This window comes from Amblyomma mixtum, chromosome 1 (genome assembly GCF_055824585.1).
Source record: "Amblyomma mixtum isolate Tamu chromosome 1, ASM5582458v1, whole genome shotgun sequence".
NCBI classification, from domain to species: Eukaryota; Metazoa; Arthropoda; class Arachnida; order Ixodida; family Ixodidae; genus Amblyomma; species Amblyomma mixtum.
In genome coordinates this window covers 34,210,122-34,230,281 of record NC_143012.1, presented here as the reverse complement: position 1 = coordinate 34,230,281, position 20,160 = coordinate 34,210,122, and the positions used below count along the sequence as shown (strand labels likewise).

General features: G+C 48.3%; 1 protein-coding gene across 1 annotated transcript in view; it reads left to right on the top strand.

Annotated features, from left to right (window-relative positions):
- Nucleotides 1–20,148, top strand: part of LOC149365982 (uncharacterized) — a 79,431-nt gene extending 59,283 nt beyond the window's left edge. The window contains exons 5-15 of the mRNA XM_089547448.1: nucleotides 5,450–5,601; nucleotides 6,937–7,081; nucleotides 7,861–7,946; nucleotides 9,502–9,724; nucleotides 11,116–11,427; nucleotides 13,721–13,900; nucleotides 14,705–14,869; nucleotides 16,925–17,009; nucleotides 17,093–17,162; nucleotides 17,948–18,034; nucleotides 18,304–20,148. Coding sequence (XP_089403574.1) covers nucleotides 5,450–5,601; nucleotides 6,937–7,081; nucleotides 7,861–7,946; nucleotides 9,502–9,724; nucleotides 11,116–11,427; nucleotides 13,721–13,900; nucleotides 14,705–14,869; nucleotides 16,925–17,009; nucleotides 17,093–17,162; nucleotides 17,948–18,034; nucleotides 18,304–19,659 — 2,861 coding nt within the window. The 3' untranslated portion in view covers nucleotides 19,660–20,148. The remainder of the gene's footprint in view (nucleotides 1–5,449; nucleotides 5,602–6,936; nucleotides 7,082–7,860; nucleotides 7,947–9,501; nucleotides 9,725–11,115; nucleotides 11,428–13,720; nucleotides 13,901–14,704; nucleotides 14,870–16,924; nucleotides 17,010–17,092; nucleotides 17,163–17,947; nucleotides 18,035–18,303) is intronic.
- Nucleotides 20,149–20,160: the final 12 nt, after the last annotated feature.

The following is a 20,160-nucleotide window of genomic DNA, read 5'->3' as shown; positions in this document are numbered from 1 at the left end:
TTTTAACAAACAGAACCTTCAGTGTACGTATCCATGGGAAGCCTTTTGGTCACTTTACCTCCAACCGCGGTGTACCCCAGGGCTCCGTCCTCGCCCCCACATTATTTAATGTAACTTTTATACCTCTTGTCCGAGCCCTAGAGAAAATTCCTTCTGTGCGCGTCCTTGCGTACGCCGACGACATAACCTTGTGGTCCTGTAATCCAGATGCGTCTGTGCAACAGTCGGCGCTTCAGCAAGCGCTGGATGCCTTAACATCACGACTACCCCCTTTGGGTCTGACCCTCTCGTGTAATAAATCTTGTTTCATTCGCATTGGCAACAGAAGTGGCTTACGGAAAGCAGCACCTTTTACCTTTACGGTAGACAATTCTCCAATTCCTCAAGTTGAAAGTGTGCGTGTTCTAGGTCTTCTACTTCATACATCTGGGACTGGGACTCCGTGGCTAAACGCGACCCGTAAATCGGCTCACGCTACTCTCGGTCTGATTCGACGCATAGCTATGCGCTCTGGCGGAGCGCGTTTTGATACTGCCCGTCAGCTCGTGCGTTCCATCCTTCAGCCGCGGATTGTGTACCAAGCGCAATTTCATCGCCTCACCCGACGACAGTGGGACTCCCTTGAATCAATCAATCGGGAGGCTATGCGCGCCATAACTTATCTTCCGCGTATCACACCCATACCCATTCTCCAAGAGTACGCTCAACTTAATACATTGAGTGAACTTATCGACCAGCGTGAGGCAAACAGAGCACGCAAGATGTCGCTTCAGCTTCATCGTTTACAGACTCTTCCCCCATGGTCATACTGTCAGCTCACAGACAATCGCCCCTCTGCTTCGACGCCGATATCAGCCGCCCATCTTCCTTCAGGGTGCATAATATACACCGATGCATCACACACAGCAGTGCAGGGAGTTACTGCAGTTTACAGTCCCTCACATCCTCATCTCAACTCCCGCGCTACATATAGCTCGGATACTTGCTCCCCCCTGGCCTTGGAGCTTCAGGCGATACACAATGCCATTGCATCCCTTCCACTCGTACCTACTTTCAATATTGTACACATTTACACCGACTCCCTTGCCGCCCTTAAACAGCTTAAGGCTGTCCGGCGCACATTCCAAGTTACACAATCCATTCACCAACTTTGCACAAATACCCCTGTCCTGTGCGTATACACTGGATTCGCGGGCATGCCCAGGATCCGCATAATATTCATGTGGATGCAATGACACACCTTGACACATCCGATATCCCGCCACCTTCCCCTCTTCCCTCAGATCCGTTCCTGTCCCATGTTTCCGAGAAACAGTCTTTGCGTCAGCGAACACGCGCTCTAATTCCTCCGTGTTCGTACCCTCTCCCCCGGAGTCTCACTCGGGAGGAGGAGATATCTGTGCGCCGGATTCGGGCAGGAGCGGCTCTGACTCCTTGTGTGCGTCATCGGTGGCGTGACAAACGTTACGAAGTGACAGACAAGTGTCCCCATTGTGGTGCTGCGCCCGACCTGTGTGATGAAAAACACTTGCTGTGGACTTGCCCGGCTACAGCTTCCGTGAGACGACGTTTATTAAGAAAGGTTGGCCTGCGATGGGACGTTGCAGACGACTATACCAAGTGGACTCTAGATAATCGCTATATCACGAACTTGTGCCGCTTTTTAAGCGAGGTTTGTTTGCACTCCTTTTTATAACTGTTGTGTCCCCTTATTGCTTTTGTGTGTGTGCGCCCCCTCCTAACGACCACTCGCATTCCCCTCCTAACGACCACTCAATCCTCCTCCTAACGACCACTCAATCCTCCTCCTAACGACACTTGCCCCTCGTCGCACGCTGTCACCAGATGCCCCCCCACGGTGCGCCCCCGCACCCTCCTCCTGTTCTGGGAAGCCACTCCCTCCCGTGGACGCTTCTCAGCTCCCTCCTTTCTTCGGGCGGCCAGTTCGGCTCCTGCCTCGGTCGACGCTGGTCGCACCCTCATCGGCTTTAAATAAACGAAGTCTTAAAGTACCGTGTGCGTCTTTCGCTGCATTCAACACAGCGACCGGACACGACAGTGGCGACGAGAAAGTGGATTCGACCCGCGCTACGCAACGCTATTGACAAGCCATGGCTACGCGAGGGTTTCCCAATCAGATACCAGAATTCAACGGCTCATCGTGGTCATCGTGGGTTGGACGCCTTCAGTTCTACTTTGAAGCTAACAACATCACAGACCCAGCCTTGAAGAGGGCCAACCTGCTGACGCTGTGCGGGGAGCAGACCTACGATACTGTCTGCGCCCTTATTCAGCCAAGCACACCAGCGGCAGTGTCTTACGACGACATCGTAAAAGCGCTGCAAAAGCACTACGACCCAAGGCCATCCGAGGTCTACAGCCGGGCTCGCTTCCAACGACGAGATCAACTGGGAGGAGAAACTGTGAGCGCCTACGTAGCCGCGCTCAAGAAGCTCGCTGCCGACTGCAATTTTGGAACGCTGTCGACAACAGCTACCGGGCAGGAGGGAGACGCAGCTTCTTCTGCTAACACCACCATGCTTCCCTTGGACGTGATGTTACGCGACAGATTTGTGTGCGGACTGAGTGACGAGTCACTGCAGCAGCGCCTGTTCGCTGAGAAGGACCTCACATTCAGCAAAGCTTACGACATCGCCGTTCGAGCGGAGAGCGCCGGTCACCAGCAGAGAGGGATTCGCCGGAACACCGAGCCGGTACACCAGACAAGCAACCAGGTGCGCAAGCCTTCTGTTGTTGTTAAATCGGTCAAAAAGGCACAACGCTGCTGGCGGTGTGACGACCAACACAACCCCCAGGGATGTCGATTCCAGTCAGCCACGTGTAATTTTTGCCACAAGCGAGGGCATATCGAAAGAGCATGCATTACGAAACGGAGACTTGCCAAGATAAAGTCACCTTCCCAGCCTAATCACAGCGTCAACGCCTCAGAGAATACGCCGCTATCTGATCTCCATGGAACAACATCAGCAACACCATCTGTGTTGTACGACCTGAACACCATGAATCTCGGCACGCGACCGAAGATTTTTACAGAAGTAAGCGTACATCACCAGCTGATTAAGTTCGAGGTGGACTCCGGCGCAGCCTGTACTCTGATCAGTGAGGACACGTTCCGAACTTCATGGCCATCTGACGCACCCGCCCTGCAACAAGACGACACGCACCTGCGAACGTGGTCAGGACAGAATCTGCCACTATTGGGCTCTGCCAACGTGCAGGTTAACTACAACGGCCAGACCCATACGCTACCTCTGCTTGTTGTGAAGGGCACAGGATCAAGCCTTCTAGGGAGAAACTGGTTTTCTCCACTAGGCGTGATGATATGCGGCAAACATCAAAACGCCGATGCGCTAAGCCGTCTGCCACTAGACGCAACTGTTGACGAACCATTTCCACCAGGAGACGTTCTGATGTTCGAAGCACTGCCAGAACCTCCGCTTACAGCAGGCACAGTTGCAGCATCTACGCAGAAGTGCGCAGCTCTCCGGCTAGTTTACACAGCTGTTCAACAAGGCAACGTGCATAAACTCAAAGGGGACAACTTCGACGCTTACCGCAGGCGAGCTACAGAGTTGAGCACCCATCGCGGCTGCATCATATTTGGGTCCCGAGTTGTGATGCCGAGAGAACTACGCGCACAAGCTATGTCTCTCATCCACGCCGGACATCGGGGCATTGTTGCAATGAAAAAGTGTGCCAGAAGCTACATGTGGTGGCCTGGCATTGACAACGACATCGAAACAGTGGTGCGAGAATGCAAGCCTTGCCAGAGCAGCCGGAGCGCCCCGCCGAAAGCTCCTGTCCCAGAATGGGAAAAGCCAGACACACCATGGCACACACTGCACATTGATTTTGCAGGACCAATTGAGGGCTGCACTTTCCTTGTGGTCGTAGACGCCTACACAAAGTGGCTTGAGATAAGGCAAATGGGACAGACGACTTCGGCAGCAGTCATTGACAACCTCCGATCACTATTTGCAACGTTCGGCCTGCCGCGCAAGGTAGTGTCGGACAACGGAACACCGTTTGTGTCTGCGGAGATCCTCAAGTTTTATCGCGACAACGGGATCTCATCAGTTACATCGGCCCCCTACCACCCAGCGACAAACGGACAAGCCGAGCGCTACGTAGCCGAGCTAAAACGCGCCCTTGAAAGAGATCAGACAGGCTCGCTGCAGCGCCGCCTTGCGCGCTTTCTCTTCAAGCAGCACACGACGGTTCAGAGCACAACAGGCGAGACCCCCTCGAAAATGATGTTCGAGCGTGAAATGCGAACCCAGCTCACAGCCATCCTCCCCGAGCCAAAGGCAGAGACGTTCCGGGAAGAAAAAGCAATTCCGCGCTGCGGCACGCTTAATGAGGGGCAGCGCGTCCTCGCCCGACAGTTTCTGAAAAAGCCACGCTGGGAGGAAGCTACAATTGTCAGACGCATAGGCCTGCGCTCTTGGCTCGTCAACATACATGGCACAGTAGCACGCCGACATCTCAACCAGCTGCGTAGATTTACGACGCCGTCTGAGAGCTGTCCGCCAGCGGAGAGAACACGTGCACCATTTTCCCACATAGCCTGGCACCTCTTCCCGGAAGAAGAGACTTCGCCCAGGACAGACCCAGGAGACACAGCGAACAACAGCCAGCCTACAAGTGTTTCTCCCCCGAGCGCACAAAGCCAGCGCGCCTCCACGCGTGAGCGCCGACCCCCTGCACGATACCAGGCAACTTTCTAAGGGGGAAGGAAGTGTTGTGTCCCCTTATTGCTTTTGTGTGTGTGCGCCCCCTCCTAACGACCACTCGCATTCCCCTCCTAACGACCACTCAATCCTCCTCCTAACGACCACTCAATCCTCCTCCTAACGACACTTGCCCCTCGTCGCACGCTGTCACCAGATGCCCCCCCACGGTGCGCCCCCGCACCCTCCTCCTGTTCTGGGAAGCCACTCCCTCCCGTGGACGCTTCTCAGCTCCCTCCTTTCTTCGGGCGGCCAGTTCGGCTCCTGCCTCGGTCGACGCTGGTCGCACCCTCATCGGCTTTAAATAAACGAAGTCTTAAAGTACCGTGTGCGTCTTTCGCTGCATTCAACACAGCGACCGGACACGACAATAACTTTCTTTCCTTTTTCATTATGCCTGATGGCAAACAGCTCAAATAAAAAAAAATGAAGTAACTACACAAAATTGTTATTACTAAAAATTCTTGGTCAGAAACATTAGAGAAAATTTGTTGTCACGCCTGAAACTTTTCTGTTGTGTTTTATGACTGAATGAGAACAACAATATAATGAAATTTCCTTCAGTGGCAGTAGGTCAGCAGCCTGCAAGCTGTGCTTGTGCTGTCTGTAGGTGGTATTCCTTCTATAAAGTGCATGCATTCATTGTTGACTATGTTTGTCCGCGCGCTTGAAGTTAACAACATTCGATTCGGTTGCAGTGATGCTGCAGGCGCCTCCAGTGGTAAACTGCAGAGCCAAGACATTCAACGCCAGCGTGAACTGGACAGGATTGCCGGAGATATCGACGTTTCCAGACGCTGTGTACGAAGTTCGAATGCGATGGGATGGCGGCGAAGACATCACGACGTCGGTACGCGGAAAACAGGCGAAAGCCGTACAATGTTTGTTACCTCTTATCAGAGCATGCCGTCTTTATTTTGATTCCAGTACGCGGAAAGATAGAGAACTCAGAGAGGCGCGCAGTTTTGAGAATTCTGTACTTTAACTGCCGACTGTGTTTGCCAACTCCCGCTTTTCTTGCAAGAAGTGTGAAACTTTCGGCGGTCAATTCTTTTTGAGCGCAGCTCGTTGACGCCCGTTTCTCCGTTTCGCGGCGTCGCCGTTATCCGTTGTAACCAGCAGTGGACACCTTTGTCGCGCTTTAAGCTGCGAAACCAATGGAACGGAAACCAATGAAACGGGAGCTTGGAAATCAAGGAAAAGGCGCATAACTGCCCTCTTGGAACAGTGGACACCTCAATCGTGCTTTAAGCTACGTTGCGGTAGTCACAGATGTGCGCTGCATGCGTTAGCATTGACAACGGTCGTTTTAAGGAAAGCAAGTGCGCATAACTGGCTCCCTGGGTCAGTGGACGCCTGAATCACACTTATAGGTATGTGGGGTGATGAGAGAGAGTGTGAGCTGTATGCGTTAAGCGCTGACAACTGTGAGCGAACTCTCGCGATCAACCATTAGCTGCCACCTGCCGGGGTGGCAGGGTGGGTGGGGACTTTAATGTAGATATGAAGACAAACAAACAGGAATTCCTTGCCACTCATGTGGGAGAACATCCCGTTCCTCTCGCTCGTAATGCCTCTCACAGCTGTGACAACCTCGCGAAATACTTGCATAGACCTCTTTTGTCAGAACCAGACATTGGTGCAGCAAATCGAGCATACATTCATCTATTTCTCCGTCCACAAAGTTTCCTTCATAATAATCAAGAACTGTTAGTGAAGTGTTTCTCGAAGAAGGAATATGTGTGAAAGGTAACAAGTTGTCTCTAATTGTACATACATGTCTTGCTCGAATTCTTTGCCTCAATCTATCGAAAGATGAAACTGCTGATGAGCTGCGCTCAAATTTCGCATTAGGAAGCAACGTAATCGTCGGCAACTTTTCGTTATGAATGTCTGCAGTTTGGCAGTAAGGTATATATTTCTATATTTCCGGAAGCGATTGCTTAATTTATCTACTTAAGATCTTCGTTCTAATAAAATTAGATACCTTTATGTAGGTGGCCATATATTCTTTATTCTAACACCACTCTCTGGGTGGTAATAATGCTTATTGCTTCTATAGCTAAAGACCTCTGACTCCCTGTTCTTCAAATGGAGAGCTTTTAATGATTAGGGGCTCGCCGTGGTTTTTCAACTTGAATTAAACAACTTAAGTAATAACTGGAACCATTTTTGTCCGAAACAGGTCGAAAACTCGATCGACACCTCTGTAGACAACCTTGTGCCCAACACCCGCTACGATGTCTCGGTGCGGGTGAAATTCGCTAAAGCTAGGGATCAGCTGTGGAGCCCGTTCAGCAAGTCTGACCACTGCAAGACATCGAAATCACGTGAGCCTTGCTTGTATGACTTATACAACTTACATTCGTGAGCAACATGTAAGAGAACAAACTTTTAGCAAAAAATTGCAAATTTTCTTGCTAACTTACCCTAAATTGGAGGATGACTGTTGGTTATTATATGCCGAAAGGAAAGCTACTTAGAAAACGAAACAAACTGCATGTTTCGCATAATATTATGGAGTAATCAAGAAAAGTAGGCTCAAGCAAAGTTGAAAATTTTTTGGCTAACTTAAACTAATTTGAGGATGACAGTTGGATATTATACGCCAAAAGGAAAGCTACTTAAACGAAAGAAACAGCGTGTTTCGCGTATAATTATAGACTAATCAATGAAAGATGGCTCAAACAAAATTTCAAATTTTCTTGCTAACTTACACAAAAATTCAGAATGACTGTTGGATATATTATACGTGAAAAGCAAAGCTACTTAGAAAACGAAAAAAACTGCATGTTTTGCATATAATTATGGAGTAATCAATAAAAAAGGCTCAAACTGTGTTCCCTGTCACAGTGCTCACGATTATACGTTTAAATGCAGAAATAAGAAGAAAAGCCACCCGTCTCCTGTAATCATGAAACTCATCCTACCCATTAGCTGCTCATGAGTAGTGTAACGTCATCATGCAGCAGCTTGACACTCTTCGTCATGAACGTCTCAGCCGCATCATGTGGCGAAAATTTTGGCTTCCGCGGAGACGAAATCACCCTGACAAGTTTTTCTGCACTGGCATTTTGAGGCATTCATTTTCTGCATACCTGATGCGCAGGAGCGACGGTGCTGCCCAAGGTTACGGAAAACAGCTTTATAATCCAGGACCTTGATGACCACCGGAAAGTTCGACTGTTCTATCAGGTAACGCATGTTGGGTTTCATGACACCCTATTAACGTTAATCGCGGATGCTATTTTTAAACGCGGGTATTGTTGCTTTGTCGGACTGGACTTTTGGGGCGATGACACCGGCAACTGCCGCCAGAGTAATTAACATTAGATTGTAGAAACAATATAAAAACAGTTGTAACTAGAGGTGCACAAAATTGGCTCGTCCAAAACTTTCGCTTGCGCTAGTTGGGCCATAGTAATAAGAGGCTCATAAAAGGCGTCAGTCCTGTCGTTTTAATGCGCCTTCTTTGTACTTTCCGCTTTTGCACAGCCTTCAAAGATGGCTCGTGTAAATAGTTCACCGGCGGCCGCAGCATGGCGCTGCTTGCCAAAGAAAAAATTGTTGCTTAAAAAAAAAGTCTTTCACAACACACAATAAAAATCAAGATAAATGAAGCCTCTTGAACAGGTAGAGTGCATAAAAGGGATAGGGACCGTAACGATACCAAATATTTGGTCGTTTTTTTTTTCTTGGAGTGGTGCGTATAGGTAATTCGGAAATTTGTTTTGAGTTCGGGCAAGACTTTGTGCTTTCTATTTACTCAGTCTTTGTACTTCACTATTTTGTTTCCTATTCTGTACTGCCTAAAGGTGCATTTGTTTAACGCATTTAAAACTTATATTCTGTTTCAATTCTGCCAATCATGCTCATGACAAGGGGTCACTCAATCAACTTCGGTTGAATCATGATTGGTTTAGATTATTCAGATGAATATCTTTAAGACATACTAATTAAGCCAACTAGCTCGAACCACACTGTGCTTTAGAATAATAACGTCCTACAATTGAAGTATTGCTTAGAAAGCTGACCGGAGCGTAAACAATTGGATATTGGAGGGAGGACTGCCTTCTCTACACAAATGTTTTGCCCCCTCCCCCCCTTTTCCCTTTCCTGGAGTCCCTGGGTGCGTATGGCATTAGGCAACGCCGATCACCACATGGAAGCCGCCTGCGGCGGCCAATAATTTATAATGAAATGCTTCTTCGCTTCTTGTTTTAAGGAGCCGAATAATTGGCAGTGGCGTCAAAATTGCGGCGCGCGACCTCTGAGGCACGCAAAATTGCAATAAAATAAACACTTGTTCACTCAATGTTCCTCCGGCTCCTGGGCCAGGCTGGTATAAAAAGCTAACGAGAATTTATGTGACGGAGAAGTGATTACGTCAGGTCTTCTTTGCCTGACAGGTCATTAGAGCCACTGTTCGGCAGCGGAAACCGAAAGCAGAAAGCTGCATTGAAGGATAAATTCGATTGTATTTATTTACTGGATATAAGCGAATACTATGCTTCGATTCATGCTGAGCAATGCCTTGCGCGCCCTTCAAAAGAAAGGACACACAAGGAATGTTTAGCGTTTCTTCTCCTTTAATTGCGGTTTGCTCGAGTAAAGAAACATGTATGACAGCAGACTTCACCTGATAAGTGGCGGCACATGCGAGGTGATTCAAATGAGTGAATTCACGAGAGCAGCCGCTCCGGTGGTGGTTACTGGGATGTAACCCCTCGTTTCTTTGCTCCATGTGCAGCGGGTTCCCAGGTTCCTGTGGAACGGCGACCACATGAAATACGTACTCCACTGGTGCAGCAGCAGCGGCCAGTGCGCCACACACAGGGTGTCCGGCGAGCGCTCCTACACAGACGTGTTTCACCTGAGCAGGGTGGAGACCTACACCTTCCACCTATACTCGGAGAACGAGCTCGGCCGCTCCCTCAAGAGCGTCCGCGTGCTGGTCCCCAGCGCCGACCTAGGTGAGCAGCGGCTTTCTTTTTACTTAGTCAACACATTTACGAAGGGCGCCGTCCAGACAACGGCGTCGACCGATTTCTGGATCTGTGGTTAATCCTACTAAGCCCTGGTTATTCCCCTTTGATCTCCGTCGCCTGCGATGTCGCAATGCGATTAACCACGACTCAATGAGGATTGGTCGATGGCATTGACTAGAGGGGCTCATTTGAGGGAAATTTTCCGCTTCGTTCTTGAGTCGTAGGGGCTATAATAGTGACACTTTGGAAAAAAAACCGCCTGCATTGTTGTGAGCGGTTCGAAGTCTTCGGGAAAATAGAGAGGAAGAAAGAGGGGAGAGGGTGTTTCACAAACGCACACATTAGTACCACATTAATAAGAATGATCGCCTGTAAATTATTTTCTAGCTTTAGCAGTTACTGCTGCAAGAAAGGTCGGTTTCTAAGTGAAAGCGGCACACAAGTTAATTCGAGGTCAACGGAAGGTGGCCTGTGAAATGGAGATCAGTTAGGCTTAATCCTGCAGTGGATTAAGCCTAACTGATTAAGCCTAATAATTAAGCCTAATAGCTTCACGCTTACCCCGAATAACCCTATGTGGAAGTAAAGAAGGAATAAGCTGTCCCCTAGCGCACTCCCTTTTAGGGGCAAGGCATGCTGTCCAAGTCCCGGAGAAGATTTCTATCACCAAATATGTGGAATGCTTACTGTTTGCAACGGAGGCACATTACCACTACAAAGCGTAGTAACTTGATGAAGTTAGCATAGTTAGTTAGAATTGGTTTCCATTGCCAACCGTAGGTATTCCGCATTTTTACTGGCATAAATCGAACACAAGGCCCGGGCAGCGTACCCTGCTCTTAGAAGAGAGTGCGCTAGAGGACCGTTTACTCCCCTTTTTACTCCTATATGCCGTATTTCCGGTTTATAAGACGCGGCTTTTTTTTTTTCAAAAATCTTGCTGGTGCGTCCTATACAAGGGTGCGTCTTATATGAGAATTTTTCGTTTTCTTTGCGAGTTCAGAAATTACTAGGGTTCATTTTCAAGCTTTTTTTACCGAAAAAATATCACTACCAATTATGCAGTTCTGACACGGTTAATACTTCAATACGGGGACCGCCGTACGCAACTTTCTTTAGGAGAACTTAATCATGAAACTGGGGGGATGACGACTTCCGGGAACACAAACACGCGACCGTTTGGAGGCCCCAAGCAAAAGTAATGTGAAATGATAAAAGATGACGACAATCACGCTTCTCGCCAGTGTCAAGACAAACCAGGCCAGGCCGGCGTTCTTTTTTTACCCACCCTTTGCAACTTTGTTGGCTCCGTGTATGTAGTGCAAAGAGAATGCTTCAGCCATTACAAGATTGAGTTTTTATTTTTTTTTTTCCAGTGCTTCCTGTGGTGCAAGACGCTTACATCGAGGAAAGCTCGAACCAAAGCCGCTTCAAGCTGCCGGAGTGGCGGACGCAGAAAGCGGACGAGGTGCAGCACTACACGCTGTTCTGGTGCAGCGAGGGCGGTAGCAAGGAGATGGATTCCTGCTCCGAGGGCGTGTTTTGGGCGACCGTCAAGTCCGCCGGGGATGCCCTGACTGCGATGGAGTGCGCCTTCGCCGGCAGGTGCAAGTATGCGATCGCCGCGCGATCGGCGCACGCCGTTTCGCCCATGACCTGGGTCGATTGCGTCCTGCCTAAGAGCAATGGTAAGAACCCTTATTTATTTATTTATTTCGTGTACCCTCAGGGCCAGAGGCATTATAGAGGGGAGTGGTTACAAAAATTTAAGAAAAAAAATGTACAGTGCAGCAAACTAATTAGTAATACAAAAATGATTGCTCCTAGTTATACATTATTAGCTGTTGGGTTCTTGGTGTGCTGGTTAATAGTGTATAATACACAAAATACAGCGCAGCAATACAGTGAAAAACAAACAAACAAAACGCTCGTACAAAAAACAACAAGAATATAGAATAAAAAAAAAGAAGAAGATGATGCTCCTACTTATACAAAGTTTTCTAATGCTGTTTTGAAGCGTTGGTTGTCAGTAATGGTAGCGGTAGATGCAGGAAGGTGATTCCACTCAGCAGATGTGCGCGGAAGAAATGACTGAAACATGGCATTGGTTTTGCAAAATGGAATTCCGACTTTGTTATTGTGATCTAGCCTTGATGAAATGTATTGGGGAGGGGAGATCAGTTCGTGGCGAAGTGAAGGATGATAAAATATCTTGTGAAAAAGTGATAGTCTAAGGGCTTTACGGCGAGATGCTAAAGATGGCAGGCTGAGATTTAATTTCATTGCAGAGATGCTGGCAGTTCGGTTATAATTACATACAATAAAACGAGCAGAATTATTCTGGACCATTTCTAATGAGTGAATTAGGTTTTGTTGAAAGGGATCCCACACAGCATACTCTAGCTTTGAGCGGACCAGTGTCTTATATAGAAGTAGTTTTAGGGAAGAAGGTGCCTTAGAGAAATTACGTTTTAGATATCCCAGCATGCGATTAGCATTATTAATTACGTTTGCTGTCGGATTTTACAGATATGGCGGAATGGTGCCATTCGGCATCAGTGAGTTATATGTACCGTCTTTGTCAAAAGTGTACAGCCCAAGGAGTCTGCTTCTGAGTCCTGAAGCGTGGCTGCTGTTGCATACTCAGGGACCCTAATCCCAAGAAGGCGTTGCGAACCGAAGTCCTCAACCTTCCCGAGCTTAGAACAGTCCACTCTGCTAAAGGGCCCCGCCACATGACTTGGAAGCAAACCCCTTGGGCTGTATATTTTTGACCAAATCTGCACATAGGTAGACCTGCGTCGGTTATAAAGACCAACAATGCCCGGTGTTGGGGTCCATGTGTCCAGATTCTTGAGTCTGGTGGTTGGCTAGGATGGTAACCGTGGCTGCCGAGGTGTAGCTTGCGTGCCGCCCGAAGTCCGGGTCAAGTTGTCAAGAAGTTGTGTTGTGTTGTGTTGTGTTGTGTTGTGTTGTGTTGTGTTGGGTTGAATGATGCATAAGCGGCTAAGGCTATCATGCGCCAAGAACAATGTCAAGAAGAGATCTACCGTCGCCTCTGTAGCGGGAACGAGTAGAAGGGGCAGGTCAGAAGAACCCAGTGGGCAGGTGGGCTGCCTGTTACAAAGCAGGCTTCAGGGTTGTGTATGTATACCCGAAATCGAAAAATGCGCCTAATATTGCAACCCGCCGCGGTAGCTAGTGGTTAAGGCGCTCATCTACTGGGCCGGAGTATCCGGGTTCGAACCCGACCGAGGCGACTGCGTTTCGATGCAGGCGAAACGCAAAAGTCGCCCGTGTGCTGTGCGATGTCAGAGTACGATGTCAGAGTACGTTAAAAATTCCCAATATTCACACTTCTCTAATACAGCACCACTTTCTTCCTTTTTTCTTTCCCTCCCTCCTTTATCCCTTCCTTTATGTTTCGGTTGTCCTCCGAGATATGAGACAGTTACTGCGCTGTTTCCTTTCCTCAAAAACCAATTTTCAATTTTTCTAATACTGCTACTGCATTGAAGAAAGGAACAGCGGCGCGACAAGGACACTAACAAGAAAGGGACACCGCATGCGCGCACTACAAACTGTTTATTACACGAAAAAGTGGCATATTTAAACATTCAGCTCAGGCATGAGACTCATCGCATAATCGCTCCGAACCCAGCTCGTGGAATAAAAAGCAGTGACATCAGGAAACAGAAAAGACACCTTTAACCCCTGAGATAAACTAACAGATTATGATAAAAGAAATTAGAAACGAAAAGGAGGGGGCTTTCTCTTAACAAAAGCAGTGTCAAACAATTGTAGCAACAGCAGAGTCATACATGAGAAGCAAAAGCAGTCATTACATTTCACCATGCACCAACTGGCCTCTCAGGCTGTTATTCTGCTACTGCATTAAACATCTTCAGCCCCTAGAAGGACTTGGGCCGGCTTTCTTCTGTCTTGGTCTAATCCTACATTATGTCTTGTTCTGTCTTCCAGAATACGAGAACCTTTTGAATGGCCAGGACATGGTGCACTACGACAAAATCACTGACACGACCGCCCAGTTGGCCTTCCTCACCAAATGTTCCGGCCTGGTGGCCAAACGGGACATCCGCGTCTGCGTTACCCAGGGGCAAGATGAACAACACGGCAACGAAACGTGGGAAGCAGCTATTGGTATGAGCACAAACCTAATTCTATACGATCTATTGTGGCCTCCCCCATCCAGCTGCTTTAGTTTCATCTGTTAACAATTGGATGCTTTCGCTGTTACTATAAATAGAAACATCTTGCTGCACACCTGTAGTAGGCTTTTCACCGACAACGGACAACCTTCCAGTCAATGGCGTCTGCCGATTCTCATGACCATACTAGCTTGACAATGCAGGGAGTGGAAAATGAAAGAGGCTAGTCAACTCCCTTCATGGTGGGGGATGGATCTCTCCCTTCATCCTAAGGCTAGCACGCTCATGAGGGTCAGCCCTGCTAATCATGACAATCGGCTGTCGTGCTTATTAGGTGTTCGTCTTTTTCACGCTGCTAGCAATAGGTCACGGTGAATATTAACTTAAGGACTGCGTTTAGTACAAGGCCATTCAAATTCTACTAAAATTTCTTGTATGTATTGACATCATTAATCCAGAAGACACTCACTTTAGCCATGTATCAATTAAAGCTTTATATATCCACGTGTGATGTATCTTTTCAGTTTTGCATAGCAGCGGCACCGTGAAAAAGCAGTTAAGTTACCCATTTATATAAATGACACTCTCCGGGCAAATGCTTCGTATGTGTCACCCTCACCCTCTTGCGTTCCCTCAGCCCAAAGACACGGTGTTTCGCGCTTTTAGGATGGGTTTATATTTCCATTATTTGAATTATTTATCAGAGGATCAGCAAGATAATTTGATGTGCACGCCGATAAGGTATCGCCATTCGCGCGTGATAAGAAGGCGTTCGCATCCGCTTTGCTTCACACAGAAGCTGATCCAGCGTCGTGCTTCGACCAGGAGGCAAAACACGAAAAGACGGTGCATTTGGAGAACCTAAGCCCGGAGACCACCTTCCTGCTGAACGTGACGACAGAGCTCAAAGATGGCACCAAACTTCAGCACCGCCCGTTGATCTTCAAAACCCAAGCTAAAGGTAGGCATCTTCTACTGGCCCTACGTTTGAAAAATTGGCTGTGGTTTAGCTCTGGTTAACCTTAGTTGAATTGCGAAAGCATATGAGCGTGGTGTCTCTTCCTCGCTTCGTTTTTCCGTTTTTGCCTCTCTTTCGCGCTCTCTGTAACGACTAGAATCCACGGAGGCGAAGCGCATATATATATATACCCCCCGCGAGGCGACATCTCCTCTCCCTCTGCCCCAGCGGAGCCCATCTGGTGGAGCGAGCGGCGTCGACGGCGGCGCCATCTGTTGGAGCGCTGCTGCGGCGTTGCTAGGCAGCGGCGGCTCAAGGTCGTTCGTGGGCCACGGCATACGGCTGATGTGCGACCACGCGACGAGCCAAGCTGGCTGGCGTAGTGTTGCTTTCGCAGCAAAAAATAGCGCTTATGGACCTCGTGACTCTCGCTTGAATGCCGGAGTGACGCGTTAGTTTCCAAACAAGGACCAGCTCCTAAGAGCGGGTGGGACCATCATATGCTGGCAGCTGACATTTCGATTTTGGGGACTTTTTCTTTTCGTATACAAAAAAAAGATGTGGTATATTACTTGGTAATCCGGCCGCACACAGAAATTGCTTAAAAGCGTATTAGCGGCTAAACACATTACATAGATTTCAACGTCATAAATTGTGTCGGCAAGTTTGTGAGGTGCTGTAAATGTTGCCCATTTCGTGTGCTCCGTCCTGCGCCTAGAGGTCACTAGACGAAAGGAGTAAAAACGGAGTAAGCTGTCTTCTCGCGCGCTCCCGCTAGGGGGAAGGTTAGGCCGCCCAAGCCCCTGGGTATAATTCCATCACCAAAAATGCGGAGTACTTATGGCTAGCAACGGAAAGAGATACCCTCTTCAAAACATGCGAAGTTTTAGCGGTTACGAAGATTGTAAACGAAGTTTCAACCTCCACTATTTGTTAACCACAGGACAACCGGTGTCACGTTTAAAAGTCTCCTCCCATTGCTTACTGCATCAAGTTACAATACCTTACGACAGGAATATAACTCCGTTACAAAGACCACACATTCCGTATATTAAGGATCGAAATCTACTTCGGACTTGGGCAGCATACCCTGTCCCCAAATAGGAGTGCGTTAGACGACAGCTTACTCGCGTTTTACTTCCATACAAGTCTGTTTGTGTTTATAGTGTAGAAGAAGTCATAATCAGACAGGGAAAAATAAGGTGCTGTCTTTTCAGGAAACTGGAAGCCTGTGTCCGCTTCGCAAATGTGAGGTGACCACGGAATACGAAGTAGCGAAATAACTAAACTTCGGAGCGTTACACTCTCTTGATAACTATGTACAGTACGATCCGCTGTTAACGGGAACGGGCGATCGCGTGGCCTACGCGCTTCACGAAGCACTGCCGCTGAGAGCCCGCAAGAATGGGCGGCAACAGATGCACACGCGGAGAGGAGCAGCCGGCCGTGCTTTCTGCGCATGCGCCTTGTGCCGCCGATTCTCGCCTGCTCACGCGGGAGAGCTTCGCGAAGCGCGAAGGCTGCTCGATCGTATGTTCTCTTTAAGAGTGGACCATACTGTACATTCCGGTGAAAAATGCGCGACTTACAAGCCGTTAGTAGTTATACAAAGCAGTGAAGCCTATTCACTGCTCGCATGGCGCAAAACTAGATCATGTTCCCTTATAATCGTAAGCAATAACAATGGGAGTACCATAGTGAAAGAGCATTGAGGAGTCATGTTAGCAATGGCATTCCTGGTGCGGCTACACAGAAAGCAGGGCTTGAATTTTTCCAGGCTGGATCAAACTATTACCAACAAAGGAACTGTTTTGTCTGAATTCGTTTTTGTGCTGTTTTAAAATTGGAGTAAAAAAAAGTGCTAAATAGCGCATATTAAGACATTTAATGCTGCTGTATACGCACAGGTTGTTGCCATATTTTTTTAAGCCCGTTAATTCGCTCCACAGTGGACGCCCACATCTACAGAAGTACGCTCCAATTGCAAGTGCTGGTTATTGCTTATTATCGAATACGTCGCAACATTTACTCACCAGTGCATATTTGCTTGACACGCAGCAACGACGTACCTGGCTACTTCGCTGATCGTGGCATATGTCATCGTGGTGGCGCTGGCTGTCGTGGGGGTCGTCTTCTGGAGACGGTAGGGGTGCTAACGAGTTCGTTCCACTGAACGACGAAGTCAGAATTGTGTCTGAGTAAACAACATTCTGTATTTCTTTGCAGCGTATCTACCTACGTAAAGGTGTACAAGAATACCACCGTCAGCGTCCTCATTCCAGCTGATTTTACAAAGGTACGTCAAAAAGGAACCGTAATCAAAAACTATCTTGGTGATTATTAATCTGAGAGCATTAGAACCCTCATCGAGGCAAAATACGTCGTCGGAAGCTAAATTCGCTCATTGGCTGGGGGCAGTGATGTCACCAGATGGTAAATGATGTCACCGCACCAGAACATTCTTATTGGCTTGAGGTAACTGACGTCACCAGATGGGAAATGATGGCATCACACTGGAGCATTCTTATTGGTTATAGAGCAGTGACGTCACCAGATTAAAATTATATCACCAGACCAGAGCATCTTTATTGGCCGAAGGGAAGTGACGTCACATCCGCTAAAGACACAAGTGGCATGTATAATTCTTTCGCAATAAGGGAGTAATTACTCATTGGCATCCACCCAAGCGCAGCCATACGGCTACAAAGGAAAGCTATACAGCTTTCTCAGAAATTTCGTAGTTAAAGAAAAATTCGTCCTGGTCCGGGGTTCGAACCCGGAACCACCGCCACACCGGAGCAGTCGCTCTACCGGGTGGTTCCGGGTTCGAACCCCGGACCAGGACGAATTTTTCTTTAACTACGAAATTTCTGAGAAAGCTGTATAGCTTTCCTTTGTAGCCGTATGGCTGCGCTTGGGTGGATGCCAATGAGTAATTACTCCCTTATTACAAATCTACTCCACCTTGGGGGATTCCCCTAAACATTTGACCATAATTCTTTCGCACTGCCAACACATGTAATTAGGTGTCCCTGGGAATTTTTTCAACGAGCCTGTTTCGTATTGGCTTCTTTTGCGCAGGAGCCTCTCAAGAAAAGCGAGAGTGTCCGTTCCAACCTGCGCGAGTATGTTCTGGGGAACAAGGATTCTCCTTATGGACTGCCACAGGTATGAACAGTTCGAGGATTGTTGTATCCTTTCACATCTAAAGAAAGCTATGCCCTAACAGAAACAGATATTTCGTACCTGCAGAACGTGCTTTTGCATTATAAATGAGCCATACTTTACAGTATTGAGCCTTGCTGTACAGTATCGAAAGTATGCTATTCACTCCAAAGCCCTCGAGCCGAAAATGCGTCAGCATAGAATAAATTATTGGCATACCGTTTCTTTTTTTAACGCCTGTTTGGTTTGTTATTTACTTTTATTTTTCTTAGATCATTCCAAGAGAAAACAAGGAAGTCGTAAGCGGCCTGCAGTATCCAGAACTGGACCGTCTCCTCGAGGACTCACTCCCTTCCGATGCAAATGACGCCAGTGCAACTACTTACATGACCAGCGCATCTGAGCAAAGTCTTCCAACGGAGCATCCCTCAGTGGGGTACTCTCTAGTCTCCACAACCCAAGACGAACCCGAGCCAGACTTGGATTCCGCCTACTCTAAATTCTCAACGTTCCAAGACACCTGCAATGAAGGGCCCGCGCCTCTCCTGAAAAATAACTACTCCCGGCTATCTTCACTCTTTTTGGGTGGCCTCGGGACAAGTCGTGTAGATACTTCGCCTACGGTACCTGAACAGAATGGTTACAGTAAGTTTGCAGCCTTCATCGACAACCAAACCCCTGGAGGTGGGGACGATCCCGAAGAGGTCTTGAAGCCTGCAGACCATTCCGATGCCTTGGAAGTTCGATGTGTGACGTCAGCTGCTCCCTATGTGCAAGTCGGAGATGGTGCTGTCCAGAAAAATAGCGAGGAGAAGGAGCCCATACAACCTTACACCAAACTAGGTTGCCAGTCAGTACCTTTTCAAGGTGTCTCTGTTCTGAAACCACCGGACGGAGCAGGAAATTGTACATCCGGGTACACCCCACTTCCCACATTATTGGCGATGAGTGTGAAGCCACCCCAGTGCGAAAGCACTGATGATGTGCTTGCTGATGCCGAGTGTGGTAATACGCAGAGCTCCACGGACAATGCTTTGCTACAAAACGAGTCACACCAACCGTACACGCAAGCAACTACTTTCTGCACCTGGCCGCCTGTCCAGGACAGGCTTTGCGAAGCACAGGCATCCGCAGGCCCTTACTCTATAATAAACGTGGAGACGCCTGCTAGCACCAAAGACATCTTTCCGGGTGTTCACTGCGCTCCACCTTACGTTAAGGCCGCGTGTGAGCCGGATATGTTGAGGACCCGTTGTGTCCCACAACCCTCCGCAAAGACTGAAGCCCTCACAGCGGCCTACAGCAAGGTAGGTGCAAGGGTTGTGGGGGAAGAGTGTGCGGACTCGACATGCTCGACGCAGCCGTCGACGTCAGTACCTGAGAACTACGCCTTCGCCGCTCTACCAGCGTGCTGTGAACAGACTGAAAGAGAGATACTCGACGACCAGGGCGACGGTAGTTCCCGGGTGGAAGCCGACCTCCTGAGCGAGGAATACTCGGGGCCAACCAAAGATCCGTCCAGTGCGAGGCCGACGCTGCGTAATGGCGGCTACACATCTTGGGAGGTACTGGCTAAGCAAAGAGACTGCGGCGCCGGTGTGTACGCCAGGGCCGTGAAGAATGCGTGACCTTACGGTGTGTGGGGTGTTCAGTGACATTCGCTCGACACTCCTTGGGTTAATGAACAGTGTTTCGGGCTACGATGTACCTTGTGGAATGCAGCGGGTGTCAGAAGTGCGACTGCACAAAGGACAGAAATGAAAAATGACAGGAAAGAACAGGGCACAAAAAAAGAAATACTCCCGCTCAACATGTTCAGTACTTACGCTTTTCACAAGCGCAATCCATTGTTATACTGCCTCAGTAAAGAATAAGTGAACATCCTGTTGTTCCCTATGGACAATCTAGTCAGCGAAGTGTCTGCGTGCGGACAACTTCTCTAGGTCGAATGTGCAATAGATCCGTGCCATAATTCAGCAATATGGGCAACCTGTCACTGGAGTCGCATTGTTGAATAATGGAAGGCAAGAAATATATACATATATGTATACTGCATCTTTGTAAATATTTTAGGGTTCATTTTGTGTGCCACAATAAAGATTCGTCCATTTTTGAAACTCTGCGGAATT